The following is a 23,551-nucleotide window of genomic DNA, read 5'->3' as shown; positions in this document are numbered from 1 at the left end:
CGAAAGTGCATAGAAGTGTGCCATTTGGGATTCAGCCTATAAGTAGAATTTAGAAACCTTTGTTATTAGCGCCACCGGTGGTCATTAAGTGAACTGCAGCCAGCAACTTATTGCTCGTGCACATGTTATGTACAAGAGCATGAACGTGATTCAATGTCCGATATACTCGCAGCAAAGTTCTTTTTTTCGTTTGACTTTTAGATGTAAATATGTGCTCTCAATAACAAAATAAACTCTGGATTTCACCATCATCATGTCAACAGATGAGGTCGATTATAAAGTATATTTGAGACTATAGACTATAGATCTGACAATGTGAGACCGTAATTTGAATTAATCCCTTCTCTGGCTCTTTCTGCATAATCCTGAACGCATTAATTTCATATGTCATTGAACGGAAGAGAGGCTCTCGGGGCTGCGTGTAAACTTCACTTCCTTTAGATTTTCTCTGAGTCACTCTACAGGCTTCCATAGACAAGTTGAGGAAGGTCTAATTTTTTAAAGTTTTGTTACAAGCTGTTCACACATAAAAAAGCGATTTAATATGTGCAGATACCCCTCACATATGCCCCTTTTAATCTGCCAGTGATTGACAGCATGTGGTCTTGTATAACAGGTGTGGAGCGAGGTAAACCAGGCAGTACTGGACTACGAAAACAGGGAGTCGACACCGAAACTTGCCAAACTCCTCAAACTGCTGTTGTGGGCTCAGAACGAGTTGGACCAGAAGAAAGTCAAGTACCCCAAAATGACAGATCTTAGTAAAGGCACCATCGAGGACCCCAAGTGAAAACGAACCGGCATCTCTATGCTTGCATTCTGCGGGGAACAAAATGGACGCTTTCCCTTTCCTTAACTATTTATACTCAGTGACTGACACTCAAACATCCTTTTATCAATCTTTTGTTTTGTTTACTTGTTGCTTATCAGAGACTTTGCATTACATGGGCTGTGGAAATGAGATTAAGATTTAAGGATGACTTCTAGCCAAAATGGAAACACTTTTTATCGCAGATGGATTTCTGTGATTTTTGTTACCACAATGTTTGACTTGCTGAGCAGAGTTGATTGCATTTTAGCCATTTTGTTTTTGCAGAGGATTATTATCTTTCTATTTTGTCAGTGAATGTTCAGAAAGTCTACAAATACAGTTGAGGACTGAACCACACTATTTAGATTTATTTGACTGTGTCTGCTGATGTGAGGTACCTAAGGCACAATAGTGGTGTCATCAAGGACTGTGAATTGATTGTACCAATATGATGAACGAGTTCTGTGTGCTTTCACAACTTTTGTTTGCAGTGCACGGGTATACATTTTGTATGCGTGTAAAAGGGCCCCGTCAAAGAATCTGCCCTTTTTCGAGTACTAATGTTATTGCATTATAATGTTAAGTCATGTGACATTGTTTTCTACTGTACATTGTCATAGTATTCCTGCTTACATTGACATTCAATTGTGATTTATAGATATTGCAGAGATCAAGTTGTAAGCTTCTGAAGTCAGATGCTTTACTTAGGTATTAAATATTCTTTTTTTTAAATCCCCAAACTCTATTTGAATATCAAAATTGCTGCTGTTGTTGAATGTTATGGCCAAATACTTATGCTGTGATGCCTAATTAAATATTGCAGAAGCGTGTTTTTATAACGAATGAATATGTGGTGAATGAAAGCCACCCACATTGGCTGTCTCATTCACTGATGATAATTGTTTGCAGTGGGCCGGTAAAGACACAACCTCAGAAATTACACTTTAAATGAGTCAAGAATCTGCTGTGACAACTTGGATTCTGCCTTGTAAAAGATTATTTCTTTACCAATGTCATTTTGTCCTGGTAATGGACAAGATTATTACACTTGGGCCGAGTATTTTATTTATTTATTTTTATAATATTAACGATGTCCGATTAATGAACAAATCGTTTTTTTTTTTTTTTTTTTTTTTGTCGGATCTTTTTAATGAATCAGCTGAGCCGGTTCACAAAGTGAGTTCAAAAGAGTCGTTCACTATTAATAGTACTGATTCGGTTCTCTCAACTGTAATTGACTGAACCTACAATCGTCTAACCTTTATATATATAAAGATTTTACTGATAAGCTAAAGAAGTTACTTTATCTTAATCATAGTAATGTTACAAAATAATGTTTATGACATTTTATCAACATTCATATGAAACCGAGTTAGTTTAATAAACAGTAGTTTATTAAAAAGTGAAAACTTTTTCCAATTGCTTCACAAAATTAGCCTAATAATCGCGTTTCAGTGGGTGTCCCCGGTAAAAATCACGTTTTTGGCGGGGTTCCCCTGGTTAAATTCGCATTTTAGGGGCTAAATGTCATGTTATTTGGCTTCAACCCGCGGCAACAGTGTTGAAGTAGCCCAATTCTGCGAGAAAACCGCGGACTTTGCAACACTGGTCAAGAAATGTAAAATATTGTTTTTTTAATGTAAAAGAAAATTATGTTCTAAATATATTTTATGAGCTGAAGCATGACTGCAATAAACCGAACTGGGATGCATGAATTTACAATAAAAACTCGCATTAAACCTTTTTTGAATGGCGTAAAAATAGGCGATACATTTTTTGAGTCGTTTTTTAAACGAGTTGTTCAAAAGAACCGATTCGCGCACATGATTCGGACTTGTATCTAATGACTTTTGTATCAATCAGTCGCCGCTCCCATTTCGCATGAAAAATATCTTTATACGATTTTCAATTTCACATTCAGGTATGTTGCCTAAGACAGAGGCGAAATCATGACTGAATGTGCATTGTTATGTGTGGAAGGGGCTGAGTCACGTTACTTCCTGGTTTGAAGCGCCAGTGGTTGGAGGAACTGCGTGGCTGAAAAAAGAAACTGACACGTGGATCATCATCAACACTTCAGGAATCAGGAAAAAAAGCTCAAATTCGTCCCGCTGCGTTATAGCAGCTGTGAAAGCCGAAGGTCCGGTCATTTATGCCAGTCGCTGGAGCGCAATGGATGCGTCAGGGATGTAATAAAGAGATGCTTCCGCGAAGAAACTGGGATAGAAACATATTGTTTTCATTGGTTTGCTCTTTTGCCTGTCACGCTTGCAAAGACTGACCCGAGAGGACATCAGAGCAGATAGTCACAAACGGATATATTTGTCGTTGAATGGCAATTCTACAAAAACATGGAAAGAACTCTTGTCCAGATTTGGCCAGTATTAAGGAGAATCCCTCAGAAAATATCGGACAAGCTGGGTCACAGAAGAAGTGGGCAGAGTCGAGTCAGAACTGGACAAGGTGAAAGACCACCTCACCAAACTTTCCTCTAAATAATGCTTATTAGTCTAATGCAAATAATTAATATAAGCACATTACTGTGATAATAAACTATATGAATACATTATATATCAAAGTATATTAATGTTATGTATAAAATTGCACTTCATTCTAATTTGATCTTATAAAAAAATCCAATTTATCTTTATCTCAGCAACAAATTATGAGTGGTTAGAATGATTATTATTTTAATGTCAGTTTTTTTTCAAACACAGTCCAGTTATTCATCTTAAATTATCCAGTTATTTATTTTTCAAACATTTCAAAAGTTTCATTCAGAAGGGGAAAATACATTATAAACAAGCATGTATTAGTATTGAATTACATTTAAAGTTAAACGTGTATACCCATATTGGTAACACTTTAAAATAAGGTTCCATTAGTTAATGCATTAACTAACATTAACAGTGAGCAGTATGTTTGTGCTCAGTCTTAAACACTGAGTCTTTAGTTCAATTCTAAATCAGAGGATTAAAATAAACTTTGTGAAACTTGGTATTTGGGTCATCTTTGTAGTAAAAAGGTTGATGGACTAAGTGCATCTGATGCAAATTAACCTAGATGGTCACCTGCCAGTTAGAAATTGAATTTGTGTGCTTTGGCCTGTAACAACTTGTCATATGAATCTCATAGGAAACACACGAAACAAACATCACACATAAGGTTGTGTCTCTCTGTCTCCAGGCCGGTAGCGAGGATATGGACGGTGGTGCTGTTGCTGGGCACATGTTTGCTGTACTGTGCCCGTGTGGCCATGCCTATCTGTGCAGTGAGCATGGCAGAGCGCTTCAGCTGGTCCAAGAGAGAGACGGGCATGGTGTTGGGCAGCTTCTTCTGGGGCTACTGCTTCACTCAGGTCCTTGGAGGCTACGTCAGTGACAGGTTAGAGCTCACCGACTCCATTGTTTCTGTTGGTGAAACTCGAAATGAAATGTCTTTGTATACTTTACATAAAGATTTGTATTAAGTAATATTGGATCTTTTTAAGCGGCCCTTACATTTTAAAAGTTAATATTTGATAGAATGTAAATAGTTACAGTATCAACAGACAGTAGGACACACAAGTCAGTGTCAGCAGTGTTGAATAAATGGATCACTGTCTTGTTATTAAAAGTAACACAGCATTTATTTTCATTGAATAGCTCATCACATAATGCATAAAGGTAGACAGTTTTGGTAGATATTACCAGTGACATCAGTCTGGTTTAAGGGTGTGGCTCTATTTTTAAAATGTCATCCTGTGCTATCTGTCGAAACTGCTTTGCATATTTGTTAAACAGGTTGAGGCTGATATAGAAACGGCTATCAGGATGTGGTTTGCTTAATTACACATGTTTAGTTCTTTTGCATTCAGATAACAGTGTTGGGGGTAACGCATTACAAGTTACGCAAGTAACGTAATCAGATTACTTTTTCCAAGTAACTAGTAAAGTAACGCATTACTTTTAATTCACAACAAAATATCTGAGTTACCTTTTCATATAATTAACGCAAGTTACTTTGCGCTGTGTGTGAACATGATGCTTATTCTAGACTAGTTCTAGACTAAATGTGAGAAGACATTTACTCATTTACTACTTCTTCTCCTGCATCCTATTCTTCTGTATTCCACAATTGCAGCACAGCTGAAAGGCTTGTTTGTTAGGGATGTGATGAGATTTTGTTTATTTAACAAGAAAGTTTATGTGTAAAATGTGCATTGAACTGGACGAATAACTTATGTTAGCGAATAATTGTGTAGGATCTATTTTCCTGCATCATCTGAAAACACACAAATGCTGCAAGACAGAACCAATCAATCACATATATTGATCATGTTCTATTATTTAACTAATATAAAACATTCTGTCAGAATAAAAAGGCTGCATTTTATTGGTGCAACAGCCCATCACTGGCACTTAAATATGAAAATGAACCATGGTTTTACTACAGTGACCGTAGTTCAACTCTTTGTAGATTTTTATGGTTACCACTACAGTAAAGAAATGTTAACCATGTGCAAACAAAAATATAATCTAATAAGTTGCATTTAATGTGTATTGAATGTTAAAATGCTTTTCAGATATAATTTTAAGTGGGTATAACTACCCATTTTACTCAAAGTAATTTAATAATTTAAAAATTCAATTTAGGGGTATCGAATCGGTATCGAAATCAACGATACTGGCCTTTAAAAATATCTGTATCGTATCTTAAACAAAATAAGTGGTATCGCCCATCCTTATTGTTTCTTAGAGCTGCGCCCTCTACTGTACAGGTGTGAATTTGAATTTTCTTCAACCTGAGGCTTACTGTGCGTTCACACCGCCGCCGGCGAGAGCGTCAAAATCAAAGTAAATGACAAGTTGTGCCAACCAATCGGAATCCTCTCAAGCGAGGACCTCTACATTCCAATTGGTTGCCGCTGAACCGCGTCATAGCTCATTACCATAAAGTTGACCTGACTTCAACTCTCCTCGACGCACTCACCGTCCAAGACGCGTCGCGCTGCTCTTCTCTGAGCTCGCCGCCGGCTCACATTGAAAATCTTCCGGTCACTTTGACACTCTCGCCTGCGGTGGTGTGAACGCACGGTTATTCATTTCACTTTTGGTGTGTAAAGGGCTTTAACATTTGCCAAAAAATATAACTTTTTTGTAGTTATAAAAACAAACAGCCCAGATGAGAAAAAAAATATGCAAAGTAACATAATGCATTACTTTCCATAAAAAGTAACTAAGTAATGCAATTAGTTACTTTATAGGGGCTAACGCAATATTGTAATGCATTACTTTCGAAAGTAACTTTCCCCAACACTGTCAAATATTAAAATACTTCATAATATGAAGTTCATGATATGATGCACATTTAAACTGTGAGCTAAAACATAGTTATTTTACAAAACGTCTAGTGGCCACCAGAGTATGAAAGTAAATCAGTAGCAAAACACGAGAGGTTGCTGATTTGAATGTGAGAACTTGTCGTATTAATATTTGTATTTGTAAATTGAAATTTACACTCATGATGTGAAAATCTGAATGTTTCGATTTGCACACACAGACAACAATCAAAACACCCGTGTTACGAAGTTGTAGTTGCAGATGAATAATTACAAATGAGTAAAATGGCATTTACATAAACAAAATGACAGACACAAATGTGTGAGACATATTTACTTTTACACTTTACTTCAGTTTCGCTGTACAGCTTTAAGTCGCCGCTTACAACCTCTCAGATCTGGCGGTACAATTTCAATTCCTGGCGCTTTGACTTTTGCTACTCTTTTTGCGATATTCCTGACTTGAGCAATTGAAAGCAGACGTGAGAGAGCAGAACGGGGGGTTGGGGGGGTGAAGCCGTTTTATTGGTTGATTCTCACATTCAAATCAGCAACCTTTCTTGTTTTGCTACTGATTTACTTTCATACCAGAGAGCCACAAGCTGCTCAGGAATAGGACTGAACATGATGAAGTATGTGATGCAAATGAAGCTTGCAATGAATCACTCGTCTGCATTGGTCTCATGCTGCAGATCCTGAAACATCACAACAAAATTTTCAAAATAATATGGAATGGAATGTCTGCTGTGCTGGAGAAATACTCAAAAATATATTTAAAAGTGCCATCAAACTTTTTTTTACAAGATGTAATATAAGTCTAAGGTGTCCCTTGAATGTGTCTGTGAAGTTTCAGCTCAAAATACCCCATAGATTTTTTTTAATTATTTTTTTTTAACTGCCTATTTTGGGGCATCATTAAATATGAGCCGATTTATGCTGTGCGGCCCCTTTAAATCTTGTGCTCTCCGCCCACGGAGCTCGCGCTTGCCCTAAACAGCATAAACAAAGTTTACACAGCTAATATAACCCTCAAATGGATCTTTACAAAGTGTTCGTCATGCTTGCATCGGATTATGTGAGTATTGTATACTGTTATATTGTTTACATTTGATTCTGAATGAGTTTGAGGCTATATGCTCCGTGGCTAACGGCTAATGCTACGCTGTTGGAGAGATTTATAAAGAATGAAGTTGTGTTTATGAATCATACAGACTGCAAGTGTTTAAAAATGAAAATAACGACGGCTCTTGTCTCCGTGAATACAGTAATGAACGATGGTAACTTTAACCACATTTAACAGTACATTAGCAACATGCTAACGAAACATTTAGAAAGACAATTTACAAATATCACGAAAAATATCATGATATCATGGATCATGTCAGTTATTATTGCTCCATCTGCCATTTTTCGCTGTTGTTCTTGCTTGCTTACCTAGTCTGATGATTCAGCTGTGCACAGATCCAGACGTTACTGGCTGCCCTTGTCTAATGCCTTTCATAATGTTGGGAACATGGGCTGGCATATGCAAATATTGGGGCGTACACCCCGACTGTTACATAACAGTCGGTGTTATGTTGAGATTCGCCTGTTCTTCAGAGGTCTTTTAAACTGAGATTTATATAAGGAGGAGGAAACAATGGAGTTTGAAACTCACTGTATGTCATTTCCATGTACTGAAATCTTGTTCTTTAACTATGCCGAGATAAATTAAATTTTTCATTTGAGGGCACCTTTAAATACAAAAACTCATGTTTGGATTTGATGTCATGTTCATAAAAGCTTGTGTATGTGTTTTTGTTGATTTGTTTGGTGTTTAGGGTGGGAGGAGAGAAAGTGATGCTGTTGTCAGCGGCAGCATGGGGAGCAATGACAGCCTTCACCCCAATATTAGCCCATTTCTGCTCCCAGCCCATCGTCTCCATGACGGTCTCCCGCTTCCTCATGGGCCTGCTGCAGGGTGAGTGATCGTCCCAACTGTGCTTATATGCTTTCACGCTGTGCAGATTGTGTACTTTCAAGGATCTAAGGATATTGAAGTACAATAATAGTTTAAGCTTGGAGAAAGTTACAAAACAATATTCAGTGTTTCTCTAAGTGGGGCTGGAGTTCGCTGCAAACTGCAGCAGAGCTGTGCTGTTATTAGGGGAAACTTTGCTTGCTTAGTAAATCATTTTAAATTGCTAAATGTTCTGTCCTGCAAATTTTGACCCTTTTTTATGAGAAGGAACATTTGCTGTGGAGTAGAGCATAATTGTGCTGTGGTTGGCAAAGCAAGGAATCTAATCCTGCTTTGCAAGTTAATTATGCTGTATGTCATTGTACTTCTGTTGTATTCTCTTGAAACTAGTGAAAGGAGTCTGTAAAAAAAAAAAAAAAAAAAAAAAAAAGTTACTGGACTGTTTTAAAATATGCCACCTCGATTCCTTCGTCAGAAGGATCTGCAGTTTTTGTTACAGAAATGTTAAAGTTTGCTAAAATGTATTAATGCCATCATCTTTTACAAATCAGAATACAAGGTGCATTCACACCATGTTTGAATTACTGAGATACCGACTTGTGAAAAGTGCTCACATCCTCGGAGAACTCACAATTACAACTTGTAAACTCTGAATTTACTGAGAGCTCCAATTTGTACCATGTGACCACTGCAAATTAATTTTGGTGTTGATACCATTGTGCAGAGAGTGTATAGTGCTGGCATGACATGAACAGCTCCAAGTAGAACGTCACATGTTGTCATCTCGTAATTAAAACATTGAATGCAGCAAAACAGCTTTACATTATTATTATTATTCAGAATTATGACATGGGTACAAACGCAATATTACAATATAATACTACTTACGCATTAAAAAACTGAATAAAATACAAAGTAAATATTTTTAAAGCGTGAGGATGCCCAATATACCATTTTCAGTAATAATAATAATAATAATAAATTAATAAATTTGTTGGTTTTTGGTATAGGGTGGGTATAAGGTGGTATATTTGTTGGTTATTAGTCATAACATGAAAACAATAATAATCCACTTATGGCATTTCCACAAATGAGTGTGTTTGTTTTCTCTGCGCTCAGGTGTTCACTACCCGTCTCTGGCCAGTCTGTGCTCTCAGAAGGTGGTGGAGAGTGAGAGGGGTTTCCTCATGAGCACAGTAGGAAGCGGCTCATACCTGGGGTTAGTGTCTGATCTCGAACTGTATCTGCTGTCTCTGTTTCATGTGGAAATGTAACCGATGTCTTTGATATTGAATTTGTGGAACTGTGTGTGTGTGTGTGTAGGACTCTGGTGATTGGAGGGGTCGGCTCTCTCATGCTGGACTTGTACGGCTGGGAGAGTGTGTTCTACGTCTCTGGGCTTCTGTCTGTGCTCTGGGCGTACTGCATGTGGAAGTATCTGCTCAAAGGAGAGGGTATGTACAGGATACACAAACACAAACATACGAGAGTTGTGCGAATCTCTAGGCAGTAGGCACCTCACAATTTGATTTTGATTGGTGTCAGTAGGATTGTTTTAATGTTTTTGAAAGAAGTGTCTTGTGCTCAACAAGGCTGCATTTATATGATATGTAATCTGTAAAAAGATATTACAATTTCAAACATCTGTTTTCTGTATGAATATATTTTAAAATGTAATTTATTCCTGTGATGGCAAAGCTGAATTTTCAGCATCATTACTCCAGTCTTCAGTGTCACATGATCCTTCAGAAATCATTCTAATATGCTGATTTGCTGCTCAAGAAATGTGTCTGTGGAATATATATACCACCACCAGCTTTGTTGTTTTAGGGAGGTCATAAAATACATGCCACTTTAACCTAATAGAAGTAATTTTTTTTCAGTTTTTTTTTTAATTCTGTATACAAATTTCCTGTATTTTCTGGTTATACTCTAATAAAGAGATGGAGAAATAATTATATATGGTCATTATATCATTGCCTAAACATCTAATTGTGATCTAAGACTTTTGTACAGTCCTGTATATGTTCAAGATTCAAAAGAACAGCATTTATTTGAAATGGAAATATTTTGTAACATTATTAAATGTCTTGATCAATTTATTGTATCCTTGCTGAATAAAAGTAATTAAAAAAAGAAATCTTTCTGACCCCAAACCTTTGATGGTAATGTACTTTGTAATGATTTCATATTTGCCATTGCCGTACTAAAATATTGGCCAGTCAGAATCAATAATTCTAGAGGACTGTGTAGTAAATATAATAAAAATAAAATATTTCAGTGTTAATTAACCAGTACTTTGTGTCTCTATTCATACACTCTATTCAGATCAGAACCTGTACCTGAGCTTTCATTGTGTTTCTTCAACTGTTTGTTTAAAGGCCAATTGTGCTTGTGTTTGTCAGGTCCCATCATCACACTGGAGTCTCTGGGCAGCGCTGGAACCCAGTCCAAACTGTCCAAGAGAAACTGGCTGCGTCTCTTCACCCAGCCAGCTGTGTGGTGAGATTAGCACCTGAATACTGAGTGCGTGTGTGTGTGTGAGAGAGAGAGAGCGTGGATGTTGAACAAAGGGTCTTTACTGCGCTCCCATAAAGGCCTGATTCACATCCGCTCCATGTCTCTCTATATATAGAGCACTCAGAAAGACAGTACTTTGTCCCGTCAGCCAACACGGCTGAACGTTTCTGACTGCACACACGTAGATGCTTTTTTTGTGTGTGATATTTTAATTTAAATTTATATTAATGTATAAGAAAAGTAGATGGTAATTATTAAAGAATTTTTAAAAATGCTGCTGATACTATCACACTTAAGTACAGTTACTTTACCATGTTGATAATGCTTAAGTGTGATTGAGAGGGAGTACTTTACTAGTACTTGTTGTTACTGATGTTATCATAGTAGCAATAGAGGACTGCAGTGATGATGTTGTTGTAGGCCAACCTTGTTGCTTGATGTTGTTGTTGTTGTAGGAAGTTAGCATGACCCTGGTTTCCCTCAACAAAAACCCCATGAGGATTTTTTCATTGGCTTTAGATTATTGCAGAAAATAAGCTTTGTGAACTACAAAAGTTCATGATTCCTGCATGTTTTGTGCAGGACAATCATCGTGATTGTCTTCACAAATTAACACAACTTTATGAATTTTGAAGCTTAAATACAATCGGCAGAAGTAAAAAGCTAAAGTTAAACTAAATAAACGAACTACACCACGGTCTCATGACTTCAGTGTCAACACCACTAACCTTTCAACAAATTTTCCAGTCAAAAAAAAAAAAAGATCTGAACATTTTGTTCAAATATCTATAAACACAACGAGGCTGTGAAAGTTTTCCTGTTCGGCCTGATAGGGTTTAATGTCCTCGAGAACGTCTGTAGTCCCATTCATACTTCTAGAAACTGCTGTTAAATGCTTTAAAAAAATTACAAAAGGATGTCAGAATAAAAAAATATTTTGAACTTTAGTTAATCATAGACCGTATTTCAGGCATTTAACCAAAAATCCAATGACTTCAGGACAGTGGAACCAAAAGTGCTAAAATGCACCAGGTTTTGGCCTACAAAATACATCCTCCCTGCAGGACTGAATAAAGTCTTATTGATATACATAAGTTTTCTTGAATTCTTAAATTACCCACATTCATTTTTTAAATTAAAATTCATATTTTTATAGTTAAAATAATATAATATATTCATTTTAAGATTAATGGTGCTCAGTCATTTTTTCTCTGTAAAATCTTTGGTTAATATTGTGTTATCTTAGATATGCACTGATGCCTAATGATGTGGATGCAGTATCATGCAAATAATGATCACTAATGCCATTGTAGAGATTTGTGGTTAGCCATGATTAATTTATTCCATGAGCGGACGTCTCCAGATATACGAGTTTACCAAAGTAAATGTTAAGGTGCGTCCAAATTCGCATACTTATGCACTATTCTATGACGTTTTTAAGTATAAATAGTGCAAGTTCACACTGAAAGTTCCAAAAAGAAAAAGTACACTTTAAATACCGGGATGATGCACTAAATTAACGGAAAAAACGAAGTGTGGAATGTGGGACACTTCGTGCACTCAACTGTCACAGCTTTAGCGGAGGGGGAGAGAGTATCAGACTTTGTTGTTAAATGACAAAATAACCTTATACAATTTACGCACTAGATGGATGAGTGCATAGTGCACAAGTGCATAGTGTATAAGTGCATAGTGTATAGTGCGTCATTTGGGACGCAACTTTAGTATTCGGCTGGTCATGTGATCACAACATGGAGGCATGACTGTAGAATCTTGTACATAATTCTAAACATATTTGTCAAAACGTCTTATCTTTTTTTTATATATAAGGAAAAATGACAGAGTCCACCTTCAGTGTCTTTTGTCTGACAGACTGCATCTGTTTTTCAGTGCTGTCATTATTACACACTTGTGCACCGCCAGCACCTTCTTCACACTGCTGTCATGGCTGCCAACATTTTTCAAGGACACCTTCCCTGATGCCAAGGTAAACTGTACTGAGTGTGAGAACATGATCTGTGTCAAAGAATATCAGTCTGCATGCAGAGATTTCTCTGCTTCTATGTGAGAAAAACTATCTCCACTAATTAATCATGTTAGTATGATGCTGTTCTGATGGAACTCCAGCAGGGGGCTCCACATAACAGCACATCAGAGTATGTGCTTGTTTCCTAATGTGCAGAACTGTAAATCCACATGGGTTGTACTCACCTGTTGTTCATTGCCTGTTCCTGTGTGTCTGATTGTATGTCTGCATGTGTGTTTCCTCAGGGTTGGGTGTTTAACGTGATCCCATGGTTTGTGGCCATCCCCTCCTCCCTGTTTAGCGGATGCCTTTCAGACCATCTAATCAGTCAGGGTACGAAACCATACGTACTACACAGACACGTTTAAAGATGTAGGCTCACATTTGGTCCTCATATGAATGTCTTTTTGATAGACAATAGAAAGGCAATTAAATGGTCCCTGATCTTTTCTTTAGTGTCAAAGGCTGTGCTCTGTAATCATTGTTGTGTCGTGACTTTGCTCTTTCCCACCAACGTTACGCGTCTGTTTGAGTTTTATAGTGTTGTAAATGTCAAGTCTACACGACTGTAATTGTGTTATAAAATCTGTTAATGTTCCTCAGCTGCCACACTCATACTCTCGCCCCTTTCTTTTTCTCTTAAAGGTTTTGATACTGCGTCAGTGAGAAAACTTATGCAGGTACATTTGACATATACACTCTCTCATGAGTGTGTCACCAAGGCTGCATTGATTAGATCAGAAATAATAGTAAAAACTGCAAAATGTTACAATATATGCTGTCTATCAGTCTTCAGTGATCCTTCAGAAATCATTTTAATATGCTGATTTGCTGCTCAAGAAACATTTATTATCAATGTTGAAAACAGATGTGCTGCTTAAAATATTTTTGTGGAAACTGATATACATTTGTTAAGGATTCTTTGTTGAATAGAAAGTTCAAAAGAGCAGCATTTATTTGAAATGTTTTGTAACATGTTTTTACTGTCACTTCTGATCATTTTAATAAGTCCTTGGTGTTTAAAGGTTTTAAATGATGATGATAATATATAAATATATATATATATATATGAACGGTAGTGTGTATAACAATGTATTGATGTGTGTGTGTGTGTGTGTGTGTGTGTTTTTCAGTTCTTCTCTATGGGGGTGTCCAGTGTGTTTACTCTGTTTCTGTGCGGGACCAACACGTTCCCTGCAGCGGTGGCTTTCGTGTCTGCTACTATGGGCCTCACCACATTCAGCCACAGGTAATGCCGCGCACTGCTTACACATGCATTGAAACAAACAAACAGTAGAGCATGGTGCTAGCAACCGCAAGGACATGGGTTTGATTCCCGAGTAATGCAAGCACTGATAAAATGTATGTAAAAGTATCTGCCAAATGCATGAATGTAAATGTGAACATAAAATTCTCTCTGTGTCTTTATAGTGGGGTTTCAGTAAATGTTCAAGATCTCGCTCCATCCTGTGCCGGGGCTCTGTTTGGTAAGTAACATTTTCTCTGCTTTAACCTAAACTATGATTTCACACTTCGCACACTTCGGTTATGCTCTGTTTATGTTCTTCAGTCAGGGTTCCTACAGTTTGGAAAAGTATGGAATAGGTTGTTTGCACATGACGTCACAGCAGCAGCGCAAATGAGTCTGGAGGGCAGGGACTGATTTTTCTATATAGGAATCCTATCAAAAACTCAAAATTCATTATGAGTCATTTATGGTTGCTCAAATCGATAAAATCGAGAACCCAGAAGGTGTTTATATCGTTTACATAACTTATACTGTTTTTTATAACTTATATCATATTGTTTTTTAACTTTAAAAGTTGTCGCCTTTAATAGCGTTTTGCGTCTGCTGATACTGAAATTAATATGGATACCTGCTTACCTTATTTGTTTTTGACTTGGTTAAATATCCACATTCTTCATGGCATCTTTTGCAGGGAAGAGAAGCTATTTTATCCCATTGAATGATAATTTGGTGTTTTCAATTCAGTTTTGTACTATCCTGTTCACAATGTTGATCTGGTTACCATGAGAACAGTGTCACGCGCTGCTGCTTCAGCCATCATGTAGTAGAAAATGTTCAAATAAATAAATGTTTAACAAGCTGACAGAAGTCGATTCAACAACAAAGACAAAACTTTCAAAAACACTCAGCTATGTGATTATTTTATTTTACGTCACCTCCTCAACCTTCCCTTATTAGTGTGTTTTTACACGTATAAAAAGCAACAATTGTATTAACGTTACACCGTCCAGTTTTTTCCCTGAACGATGATGTGAGCTTCTGTTGCAATTCTCGATTCAGCATAAATGACCTACTATTGCGACATTTTTCACAATCACGGCAGAAAATCATAAATACTGCCCTAACTTCACTAGCAGAAAGGAAGCGCGATACAAATAAACCCAGACTAGAACTGAACGCGGCGTGACGGCAGCTTTGCATCCTCTAAATCCACCTCCTCGATGGCAGGAAAGTCTTTCAATTCAGTGGAAAAGTCGCTCCTCTTCATAACATAAAGATCACGTCCAGCATTTGTTGTGATTTTCTATTTATACCTTTCTAAACCAGCACAGAACGGACTTTTCTCCATCTCTTCCATTCTAATTTTCACTGCTTGCCCTCCATCGGTATTTCGCGCGTCACCAGAACCACGTGATTGCAAACAACCTATTAAGTATGTAATTTCCAGGTCTGGAAATGTATGGAAAAATATTTGCATTTCCAGACTATTGCCCATATTTTGGTTTTCTATAATTGAAAATGAGGAATTTAATGAAAATAAATTAATCATACAAGAAGTGTTTTTTCATGGAAGCTATTTAGTGATTGTCAAACATGACTGAATGAATTTAAGGTGCACTTTTGCATTTTTGCCCTGTATTACAAAGCCTTTAAAAGGACCTTTTGCAAAAATAAAAAATATACAGACTATTATGTGCGCAGGACAACGCACACTGAGTCACTTAATGCTCCATCAGTCCATTTCGTGGTGTGTTTTTTTTTTGGCCACCACAGAGTATGCATTAAAGCAGACATAAGGCCTTGAAACATGACGTACCACTTTAACAAATGCCAAATTTTAAACACTTTTTTTACAGTACCCGTCTTTTTTTATAGACTCTTGAACTTGGCAAATAAGACAATGCAAATTAATCGTGAATAAGTCACTCTGCTTCACATCGTGCCTAACAACGCCCTTCAGCCATGACTTATTCATGATACAGCACAGCCTCTCATACCTTATTGCTTACTTAAATACATTGAATATAAGTCAGTCTCATTATTTCATGTCTTTTCTGAATCTGTAATGTTTTGTTATTTTTTTTTAGGGGTGATGAATACCTGTGGAGCTTTTACAGGTAAGAACAGCATATATTTTAAATGTAAAAGTTATGTTAATCTCTTCATATCAAATGAAATAACAGAGACTGTAGATTGTTAGTATGCTGTATGTGTAATGCTGTTGTGTGTGTCCTTGGTAGGGGTCATCATGGTGTATTTCTCAGGGTATCTGATCGAGGCCAGTGGTTCCTGGGCGTCAGTTTTCGGCCTCATCACTGTGGTGAATCTGCTGGGGCTTGTCACATTTTTAAGCTTCGCAGAAGCTCGCAGAGTGGACATAGATCTAGCGAAGGGCCGTTACCACAACATCCACATCTGAGAGCACAGGGGAAGGGAGCAGAGCAACACCATCAGGATATGGAGCTTATGGATCTGCTGCGTGTGTGTATGAGGGGAAGGGAGGGTCATAGAGAAATCACTGACTCTAAGAAGACAGTTTCTTCACTATGGCTCTTCAGAAATCTCTTTGGTTGAAGAGAATATAGGAAAAGCTGTAGGAGATACTTAATCGATCTGTTATAGATCACTAGGAGCCACAGTATGAAGAGTGTTACTGAGGATATTGTTGAGGTCCATGTGTTTATTCATTTCTATTTTATCCTGTAGCACTTGTGCTGCTTTATAATTGCAGTTGCTTTAATATTATCATTACTGTGACCAAATCAGATCAGAAACCTGCAGTACACCGTCCATTTAATCAGGTTATGACCAAAAGATAGAGTCTGGGAATTGACAGTGTTTATTAAATTATTAATAGCATGTTATTTTAAAATACCTCATCTCAGACATCTGTTTCTTCCACAGGGTATGAGCTATTGATAGAGATTACTGTTTTTTGTTGCTGCAGAATTGGAGTTTGTCCTAGTTGGAAGGAAGTTACTGTCCATTAGTGCTTTGTTAAACATTAGCTGGCTGATTTCTTAAAGCATTTTTTTGTCTAGGCTGTGTGATGTTGAGAATAGTTTCTGATCTTTAAAGGAAGTTTTTTTTTGTTTCAGCCTTTGAAACAAACTGCTAGTTTCCATTAGTCTTTAATTGATTTAGGGACCTTCTTTCGGAATGGACCAAGAAGTTGCACAATGAAATGAATGTATTATGGTGATAAGCTTTATTGTGTAGAGACAAGATCCTGAATGTTACATCAAAGTGGGAATGATTTGACCAAAACTTATTTCAATTCAAGTCATACAACTTGAATATTTAGCCTGTAAGTGTACACTGATGCATATTTTTAAGTTCAACTATTGGTCACACAAGTATCTCATAAATCATGCAGGTGTCACTGCTTGGAGGAGTAAAATAAATGTTGCTGTTTAGTTACTTTAAAGAATTGAAGGAAAATAAGTTCCTAGGAAGGCTTAGCCGTGCTTTAATGGGTCTAATTTTAATGTGCATTAAAACATGGAATACATTTCTGCTGTTATTGCAGGTGTACTGCTAGGGAAGACCATGGCAGATTAGCAAAGAAACTTGAATAATTATATAACTCTCTTCTCTGCAAGGGACTCAAGGAAATTGTATTTTTTCCAGTACATAAACTCATAAATATGTTCACAAAGATTTTTTGTGATTATAATCTTATTTTATACATAGATTAGACACCACTGTGTATAATATATATATATATGAATAGACAATATTTCAGAATACTTTTATATTTATTGATTTATATTTGATTTAGAGGTTAGATTGAAAATGCTTAAGTGATCAATGCTTTCCTTAAACATATTGTATGTTTTCTCTGGATTATTTCCCTTCATGTTTTCTTGTTCTGGCTGATGCAACTTTATAAAAATGCCATCTCACATATACATTATGTTCTGTTCCATTTAATGCTGTCTAATTTGATATTTAATGTTAATGTTCTACAATAGACTGTTCTGCATAACTGGATTATGATCGTGGGGCTTGTTTTATCATCACAGCTGACAATAACTTGCATTAGAGTAGCGATGAAGCATATTTATTACGCTTGCGTCATTCCTTATGAAACTTATCTCACTCAAGACTAGGAAATACAATAGATGAGCTGTGAATAATTGCAATGTCATACCATGCAAAGTTGTGGATGAAAACTGAATTAATCCATATTGCATTCTTATTTTAGAGACAAATGTCACATGAAAAAGAAATGTAAAACAATGTAAATGCAGTATTCTGTATTTGTAAGCATATTTTACTGAAATATAAAACTATATTTTATCAAGGGAAATATGTTTTGTGTGTTCATTTACACCTCCAAATGTGATCCGAGATCACTTACGAAAAAAGCTTAACTGACACGACGCCATGTTTACACTTCGTAATTGGAATATGTTTATGATAGATGGATATGGATGGAGAGCCTTTCTTCAGCTCATAATCGTTTGGTAAGCTGCCTCGGATGCGTCAGGATATTTATTAATATTTCTCCGATTGTGTTCATCAGAAAGAAGAAAGTCGGATACACCTAGGATACCTTGAGAGAGAGTAAAGCTTGGGGTAGGCTGATTTTCATTTGAAAGTTAACTAATCCTTTAAAGTGAAAAATGAAAATTCTGTCATTAATTACTCACCCTCGTATCATTCCACACCACCGTCATTCATCTTTGAAACACAAATTAAGATATTTTTGGTTAAATCCGATGGCTCAGTGAAGCCTCCATTGGCAACAAGATAATTAACACTTTCAATGCCCAGAAAGCTACTAAAACATATTTAAAACAGTTCATGTGTGTACACACTGGTTCAACAATATTAGAATCTTTTGTTTCGAATCAGTTTACGAGTCTTTTGTTTTGAATCAGGGATTCGAACCACTGATTTGAAACAAAAGATTCGCAAAGCTTCATGATTTGAAATCGCCCGTCACTAGATATTGTTGAAAAGTCGTTATTTTGTTTTGTTTTTTGGTGCACAAAAAGTATTCTCGTCGCTTTATAATATTAAGGTTGAACCACTGTAGTCACATGAACTGTTTTAAATACGTCTTTAGTAGCTTGCTGGATCTTGAGAGGTTCAGTGACATTGCTGGCCTCACTGAGTCATCGGATTTCATCAAAAATATCTTTGTGTTCCGAAGATGAACGAAGGCCTTAAGGTGTAAATCGACATTTGGGTGAGTAATAAATGACACATTTTCATTTTTAGGTGAACTAACCCTTCAAGTTGGGAAACACGCCACCAGGGGGCAGCAGAGTCCGGAAAATAGTGCAGTGTTAGCGGCCCTGCCTCACTTACAGGTTTACAGTCAGCTAAGTGTCTGGCACAAACATTTAAATGCTGAAAAGAGGCCTTTATGCGTGCAACTGAAAGTGCGAGGGCGGGCATATGTGTGCGTTTAACTGGAGTGTCATGGCTAACACCTCCTGACTGTTTGTAGCATCATTACACCTCCATTTCCAGTCAAACTTCGCCAACTGTGTCCAACCAACAACTTCCACACAGTATACTTCAGTTCCGATAATCTTCATATATTAAGCTCAATATTCTCAGTATCCTAAATATATGTCTGCAAGTAGTCTGTACTGGAAATGCTAGCGCGCTAATTAATCTTATAGAGCCATATTGCGCCAACTAGTTGTTCACACTGTTGTCGTAATTCCAGAGCTATATCAGCATGGATGGACATGCAGGTCTTTCTCTGCTTCTGTCGCTAGATATATGGGGTGGCACCATATGGCAGGTCGCTGCGTGCCATGCTGGTGAGTTGGCAATGTGTGCGTGTGCCAGGCATCCGTCACCCCTCTCACGGGACTCTCTCGGGTTACCATAGAGACAGATGGCGATGTCGCTTACCGGGGCGGTGGGAAGGAGGGGGTGAGATCAGGGGCCTGGGGCAAAGTGGGCGACACTGTGTCACACCTGAAGATGAGAGGTGCTTCATGCAGCTTCATGTACTCCAAAAGGTTCAAGAGACCAGATATATGATGGGCTCATTTTGTTCGGTATCTAAAATAGCTTATCTGTGCTCATGGAATGTGCAATTCAGTAATTCAGATGGCCTGATTGTTTAGTATCTGAAAGGACATTTACTGTCACTTGGCCTTTACTCATTTTGATATTTGTAAAAATGTGTGAAAGTCTTTAACTCTGTGAGCACTATGGAGAATAACATCCCCAGGCTCTCGGAGTCTGATCCAGTTTATGTCCAGACTGTTTGAGTGACAGATGACAATATCCTGATGATCTCTGCTGATGTGCGGATGCATTGTCTGTGTGTGTATGAGTGGACAATCGTTTACAGTGATACTCCTGTCATTTTACAGATGCGGTGTAATTGTTTTATCTTGTCCCAAACTGGGATGATGTTTTAAAATATGAAAATCCATAGTAAAAAATATAAATGAAGCTTTTAAAAAATAGGATAATTTAAATAAAGCATGATTGAAATAAATTTCAATATTTATTGTCTGAAATTGATTTACATAAATGTTACATAAATGATGTTAAATGTGCCATAATTTCCACAATGACTAAGAATTATTTGATTTTGATTTTATCAAAAGTTAAAAGGGTCGTATTATGCCACTTTTCACAAGATATAATATAAGTCTCTGGTGTCCCCAGAGTGCGTCTGTGAAGTTTCAGCTCAAAATACCCCACAGATCATTTATAGGTTGTCAAATTTGCCCCTATTTGGGTGTGAGCAAAAAATGCTGTTTTTGTGTGTGTCCCTTTAAATGCAAATGGGCTGCTGCTCCCCGCCCCCTTTCCAGAAGAGGGTGGAGCTTTAACAGTTCGCACTTCCTTTGCACAACAACAACAAAACTGGAGAATCTCGCGCAGCCAAAATGTCAGAAATTGTCAGTTCGACCTGAAATGGGACACTGATGGAGAGACTCAGGAAGAAGTTAAAACTTTTAGAATGCAACTGAACGTTTCTGAACGGTTAGTGGATAAATTTATGTTATGGAGTTAAGTTGATTCAACTGATCGACTTGCATGTACCGTCATGTTCATCTTTTTTGCAAATCCAGCTTTGAACTGACTATCCTTTGTGAAGCAGTCCGGCGTAAATTATTTGTGCAAATATGTAACACTTTACTGACTTTTTTCAGCACATTCAATGGCTCAGTGGCTCAAATGCGAGAGTTATGGAGACTCTTGTTCGATGGTACATCCAATAACAGAACATTTGTAATGTGTTTTGGTGCAGACATTGTTTATCTCCAGCTTCCACAGCGAGTAAACAGAAATGGTAGACTGCTGTGGTTCTCTCAGGGTGGTATCTAGGCTAATAGGGCAGATTGTCACCAGTCTTATGTAAGAGTAGGGGGAAATCTGGAACCGCTTCTTTGGAGAGGCTGTTTATGATTTATTGGGATTATGGTGGATTTTTACTATTATAGGCTGGTGGCAAATTTCTTTTTCGTTCTTCGTTTAGGGGTAATACAAAGTTCGAAATACATGAGCAGTGATACATCGATCGAACATCTGACACCGCCCACACTGCTGAGAGCGACAGTTAGATGAATATGTAAATATGTGCTGTGCACTTTCCTCTGAGTAACAAAATAAACACAACAAAAATGAGAAAACAGCAAGTATTTTAATAAAGCATAAGAAAAGCACCTGATCAACATGGATATGTTTGTTTGCATGTGTCCTGAGACTTTCACAGAAGATATAAGTACATTTTTAAATATTGAGACCACTTCTATTATTGAGTTTCAACCAGTATAACAAAACCCCACTGTAAAAAAAAAAAAAAAAAAAAAAAAAAAAACGTTAAATTTACTGTAAAAAAACGGCAGCTGTGGTTGGCAGAAATTTACTGTAAAAAAATGGTAGCAATGTTTTAGGTTTTACAGAATTATACTTAAATTTACAATAAAATACCGTATTTCATTATCTGATATAATGTTAATTTTCCAACCTATTGAAGAACTAATATCTGTTTTGTACCTTTCTAATACACTGACCACCAAACACAGTGGTGATGAGAGTCACAAATGTGATGATTGTGATGAATCAAAGTTCATCACAAGCAGCTTTTCCACCAGCTGAGAAGGACAATATTAATATATAGAAGGTGCACAGTGTCATTCACACAAGCACTAAACACCAAAACATTAACTACATTAGATGTACCATAAAACCCAAATGTACATAACTGATTAGAAAAAAAAAAAAGAAAAACTAAGAAGAAATAGTTATTTCATGTTATTTCAAATATATCAAATGTGAAGTGTCATGCAGAGAATTCTGGGAAAGTCAACTTACAGTTTTTTTTTTTACTGTAAATTATACAATGACTTTTTCACTTCCAAAAACTGTAAATTTAACGGTATTTTACTGTAAAATTACATTACATCTAAGGTTAGATCTACAGTTTTATTCATTGTATATAGTTCGGAAACTGTTTCACCATAGCATTTTTATAATCTTTTACCGTTAAAATCACAATCATTTTTACAGTAAGACAAAAAGTCTAAATTACGAGATAAAACATTGTGACTTTTTATCTCATAATTGTGACTTAATATCTTATAATTTCCACATTTCATTATGATTTACCAAAGCATAAGATTTTTTTTATGAGGCAAAAATTAGGCTTCCATATAAATTTACTAAGCATCATTTCTATTTCAGCAACAATTGTGTCAAATTATGAAAAAAGTGTGAAAATATTATTTAATTGTGTGTATTTCACAAACATAAAATTCTAGCTAGGAAATCAGCTAACTATGAAACAGACGATTCGGCCATTTTATTTCAAAAATTTCTTTCCCTTGCGTCATTTCCACCAGAATGCTTGAGAAGTGCTGGAAGCCATCATGAGGTTCAGAAAAAAATATGACTGAAAAATGAAACAATTCTTCAGTGTAGTGGCTGTACTGTAGGCTATATGGGTTTTATTTTGCATGTGTTAATGTGTTTATTAACACATCTATCAGCTTTCAATCTACATCCCATAACAGTCCATTAATACTAATACTAATAATACTACAAGTATGAATAAACAAGCTTGTTGTGATAAATGATGGTGTTACATATTTATCACAGAACTTTAAAAGTCATTTAAAATCTATTGTCAGTCTAATCTTAAAAACATATAAAATACAATCTTGATTTGTTCCATTACAAATCTTTTTTTTAATTAAACAACATCAAAACTGAGATAGGGGGGCACTGTATGTTTTCTTGATATTATTGAATTTAACACAGCTGGTTGTGACATGCCATAATATCACAGCTTTTACAAATCTTAAGGATCATGGCAAAGCTCTTAATTAACTCACGCGGGAAGTGACAGAGGAACAGCCCATCGCGCATTATTGGTTTTCCTCGCAGTGGAGGAGTAAAGAGCCTGTCAGAGGATGCCGAGAGATGCGCCTGAGTGAAATAGCGCCGTTAATTACTAATTAACTTCAAGCTAATGACAATGTCACTGTGTCGTCGTCTCAACGAATGTCCTCTCCTTATAAAGCCCCCCACTTAGACCTGATCTGCATGCTAATTAGTCCAACACATGTACTATTTAGTCTCCACAATAAAAAATTACAGTATTTATATGATAGATTTCAAATCCATAAGAATACATTTTACTTCATCTTCAAATGGGACTACTCTAAATAATTGAA

General features: G+C 36.7%; 2 protein-coding genes across 2 annotated transcripts in view; both read left to right on the top strand.

Annotated features, from left to right (window-relative positions):
• Nucleotides 1-1,768, top strand: part of gid8b (GID complex subunit 8 homolog b (S. cerevisiae)) — a 6,826-nt gene extending 5,058 nt beyond the window's left edge. Inside the window, exon 5 of the mRNA XM_067370917.1 lies at nt 617-1,768. Coding sequence (XP_067227018.1) covers nt 617-790 — 174 coding nt within the window. The 3' untranslated portion in view covers nt 791-1,768. The remainder of the gene's footprint in view (nt 1-616) is intronic.
• Nucleotides 1,769-2,681: 913 nt separating this feature from the next.
• On the top strand, nt 2,682-18,192 carry slc17a9b (solute carrier family 17 member 9b). Its single transcript, XM_067371903.1, has 13 exons — nt 2,682-3,274; nt 3,998-4,195; nt 7,952-8,091; nt 9,211-9,310; nt 9,415-9,545; nt 10,497-10,593; nt 12,502-12,598; nt 12,883-12,970; nt 13,283-13,317; nt 13,771-13,886; nt 14,069-14,124; nt 15,974-16,003; nt 16,127-18,192. Exons 1-13 carry the CDS (start codon nt 3,144-3,146, stop codon nt 16,303-16,305), a joined length of 1,398 nt encoding a protein of 465 aa, XP_067228004.1. The 5' UTR covers nt 2,682-3,143; the 3' UTR covers nt 16,306-18,192.
• Nucleotides 18,193-23,551: the final 5,359 nt, after the last annotated feature.

Source organism: Chanodichthys erythropterus, chromosome 20 (assembly GCF_024489055.1).
Source record: "Chanodichthys erythropterus isolate Z2021 chromosome 20, ASM2448905v1, whole genome shotgun sequence".
NCBI lineage: Eukaryota > Metazoa > Chordata > Actinopteri > Cypriniformes > Xenocyprididae > Chanodichthys > Chanodichthys erythropterus.
Note: the sequence above shows the minus strand (reverse complement) of the source record. Positions and strands in the feature narration are given on the sequence as shown.